General features: G+C 31.1%; 1 protein-coding gene across 1 annotated transcript; it reads right to left on the bottom strand.

Annotated features, from left to right (window-relative positions):
- Positions 1-219: 219 nt before the first annotated feature.
- LOC108915444 (fatty acid synthase-like) lies at positions 220-700 on the bottom strand. Its single transcript, XM_018721472.1, has 2 exons — positions 548-700; positions 220-452 (listed from the first exon to the last, which is right to left on the bottom strand). The coding sequence occupies exons 1-2, from the start codon at positions 663-665 to the stop codon at positions 259-261; spliced, it is 312 nt and encodes a 103-aa protein (XP_018576988.1). The 5' UTR covers positions 666-700; the 3' UTR covers positions 220-258.
- Positions 701-4,023: the final 3,323 nt, after the last annotated feature.

The following is a 4,023-nucleotide window of genomic DNA, read 5'->3' as shown; positions in this document are numbered from 1 at the left end:
GAAATGGATGAAACATGCACTTGAATGTCGGTGTAAACAGTTACAGTCTAAAACGACAACCAGGGCTTTATTGATGGCAATCCATGTATCTAAATTCCAACAAAGTTATAAAATAGAAAGCCACCTTAGAAGGTTATGTTTGAAATTTAACAATCAAGTGTTACTTTTCATATTGGCATGAGCAGATATCGCTTTTCTAATATATTCTAGTACCTAGTACCTAAACATTTTATATAAAGTTATTTCATTGGATATCAATTACTGAAACTTTTTGCACTTACCAAAGAATCCACGGTCATACTGTTCAATATCTGGAATAGTGCCTGAACAAGGAGGAATTTCTGGGTGAATTAGATCCCACCTTCTATTTGGCAACACCATATTGACCTTGTTGTATAAATTATCCCTAAATTCGTGAATATTATTGGAATTAGGGAAAACTCCGGACATACCTAAAGAATAAGATATTAAGTAAGGTAAGTATAATTAACGAAGCTGCACGGAAAACTAAAAAAATATCTTTTTAGTATAAGTAAAAGAATATTACCTGAAATAACTATCTCCTCCCCTGCTTCAACACTTGCCATTGCCTTTCCACCTTGCAAGTTATAATCTGGCCCTTCTTTGTTCTTAACGCCATCTTCTAGATTTTGCGTAACCTCCATTTTATTTAAGGATATAAATAAGTGTAAATAAAAATGAAATTATCTAGTTGAACACCTTAACTCTAAAATATATTTACTTCCGATAACTACTAATTTTTAAAATAAATATGAAATTCTATGTAAAATCTCACTGCAATAATATAAGGCTTCCCTAAACTTAGGATTACTGAGAATTTTGTACGTTAGTAGGTACTCTTTATATATGAGGAAAACGAGTATTTTAATATAATTTATGCCCGTATGATATGTGACCTCTTCATACACAGTATACCAAAAAAAGCAATAAGTTGCTAAACAAAAATCAATTTGAGGATAAACTAACAAACTAATTTGTTATTTATTTAGGTATTTACAATAGTAACCAGAGATTCATTCTAAGATTCTGCGACAGGTAAGACGTGCAAGGAACATTTTCCAAAAATTATTACATATCCCGTAGAACAATAAATATGTCGATTTTTGTAAAAACTAGATTATCCTTACAAATTTATACTCACCTTGGTATATTCAAATATACGACACTCTATTATATTTTTTAAGTAGGTACTCTCTTCATCATACTACAATTCCGTTGTTTTCTATTTGCATACTCTTTCGATTCAGTTTTAAGTAAATATATTCATTTCATGGGTAGTAGATACGTAATAAATATTTTGGGGATAATCTAGACAAATATCTTCTGAGATTGCAGTTTGAATTTTGATGTTGGAAGTTTGTTATGAAAACAAAATCTATAAACCATCTACATATCGCAGATTTAACAAAACCGTCAATTTTTTTTCTATCACGTTTCCATTTTTGTTTTTCTTTTTTACACATAAAACATTGTTTTTCACAATCTGGATCTGTTAATTTCGCTCATTTACAACTACCCTCGCACACGATTCCTTTTGGCACAAAATGACAAATTGAGAAAGCTAAGTGTGAGGTCATGTCAAAAATGAGGGGTTTATAGGGGAGCTCAAAATAGAAAAAAATTTTCCTTTCGGGCTTCGTTGTGGAGTTATGCGCCTTCAAAGAAAGAAATTTGAAAAACAAATTCCAATTATAACTTCTAAGTCGTTACTATGACAACAACTAAATTTGGGCAATTAAAGTAACTCATGATAATGTCCATTTCCAAGTTTAAATTGATATTCAATATGCCTGGATTATACAGGAGCAGACGAAATTATCCATTTAAATTTATACATATTTGACAACGTTGCCAAATTTGGCATTTTTCTTTCATAGTTCGATTCCTCTCTCACTTTCCTAAAAAAAAAGGTATACCATATATCAATCGATATCTTGTACCGTTCTTGAGAAAATCGAATTTTATTAACAACATACATGTATTAAAAATGCGATATTAACATTTTTGCAAAAATCTTGGAAATTGAGATGTACAACAAGTACTTTTGTATAATTAGCAGTTAGATATTTGTCATAAATCATTTTGACACCATTTGTTGATTCAATATCATGAAGGATTTTAGCTATGAAGAATTTGCAGATATAATAATTGAAAACTATTTAGTGGGACCACATATCATCGATGGCGCTTTAAATAGGGATAAATACCTAGGTACATTACTGCAAAAACATCTTAACCCGTTATAGCCCAGAAGAATTACATTTTGGCATGGCTGTCGCTTGACGTAGTTTAGATATTAGTACAAATCGGTCGAAAGTCGAAAATAATATAAGTATACAATGAAAATATAAGTTTGCGCCAAGAAAAAAGTTGTGCTATTTGCAGGAAAAATTAAAAACTGCAAAAATACTCAAAAATTACGTGTTTTTTCTCACATTTTCCAATATAACATTTTAAATATGCAGCTTATAGAAAAAACTAAGTATTACTGATGAAATTGTTCGTTATGAAATTTGCTATAAGATAGAATTGTTTTGATAACCACGCATATTATATTTTTGTTGCTAGATAGCCAAAACAGCGTAAGAAAGTGATGAAAATCGAGGTAATTTTGAAGCGTTCAACAGATAAGAAATTGTCCAATTCTACTATAAATGTAGATGTAAGTACTTTAAAGTATTACAAAACGAAATCCCAAAACCCGATTTGGTATGAGACAATTTGTTACTAAATTTTAGAGCGAAATGTCGTTATTTCTTTGCTTCAATGCTGGGGTCAAAGTTAGGCATTTTAATTGGTGTTAATTTTTTTACAAATACTTAACTATCATATAGAATCGTTATAATATCAATTTTCTTTTTTTATATAATTTTTGGAGCGATTTTAAAAATTCGAAAAATTTTGACTTTATAAACAAATACTTTCGTGAAGCGGGTTTTGCAGGTTGCAAAATATACAAAAATACTAAAAACCAGTTCTCAAAGTCAACGAGCATTAGCTGCAAAACTATGTAACAACAAAAATTTAATTTGGTAGATTTTTTCAAGAACTTTCCGTAGGTATGTGTTTTTATAAATATTATTGCACGTGTGCATTTTGTATGAAAATTCAATGAATATCGCCAAGCCGACCTTTTGAGCCGCAAAACCGGGGGGGAGGGGATGAATTATAGAAATTGAAACCGCGCGTTCAAAAAGAGCGCGCCCGCTTCGGCGTTCAATATCTCGGCTTCTATGGCTCTGATTTTGCTGATTTTTTTTTATCGATGAAACAAAATGAGGGGAATTCAATTATAAAGATTTCATTAAAATATTATAAAGCCTTATCGGCCTATTACGACTTCTTAAAATATCACACATTTCATTGTTGTTGTATATTCGTGTACTTAAATAATAATATCGATGGTAGATATGTTTGTGTGATGTTATCCACGGTTTATGACGTGCGGGAAATCATCTTTGGGATGGAGGAGCTCAGATCACCGAATTGCGGGCGGAAATTTATACTACACTAGAAGTGACCCGGCAAACGTTGTTTTGCCATATAAATTAATCCTAGGATTATTTTAGTAGATTTTTCATAAAGAAATTTCACTTCTACCATCTATATTATATTTAGTGTTATTCAGTGTATATCGTGTATATTTTTTTTATTAATAGTAATAGTAAATGTCATTATTACGGTTGATGCACAAACAATAATAATAATGGCCGAAAACTGTAGGGAGTGAGAAACGGCTCATTGTGTGAGAGAGATCTCATCCCTACTCCGTGCTGTTTACTGGGTCAGAAGTGACACCGGTCGACGCCTGGCGGGGATAAAAAAAATGATCAAGTGATAATTGATCAGTTATCGACCGGGGTTGAAAATTATTGAATTACTAATATCGCTATTAAAAAATAAGGGTTGATGGTAGAAGGGTGAAAATTTAGGATTGTATGTATTTTTTAAGGCCACATCATAAAAAAATAAAAAAATAAAATTTTGTCCAAAAAACAACAA

This window comes from Anoplophora glabripennis, unplaced genomic scaffold (assembly GCF_000390285.2).
Source record: "Anoplophora glabripennis isolate ALB-LARVAE unplaced genomic scaffold, Agla_2.0 scaffold1600, whole genome shotgun sequence".
NCBI classification, from domain to species: Eukaryota; Metazoa; Arthropoda; class Insecta; order Coleoptera; family Cerambycidae; genus Anoplophora; species Anoplophora glabripennis.
The sequence above is the reverse complement of the archived record's forward strand: the minus strand, read 5'-3'. Positions and strand labels throughout refer to the sequence as shown.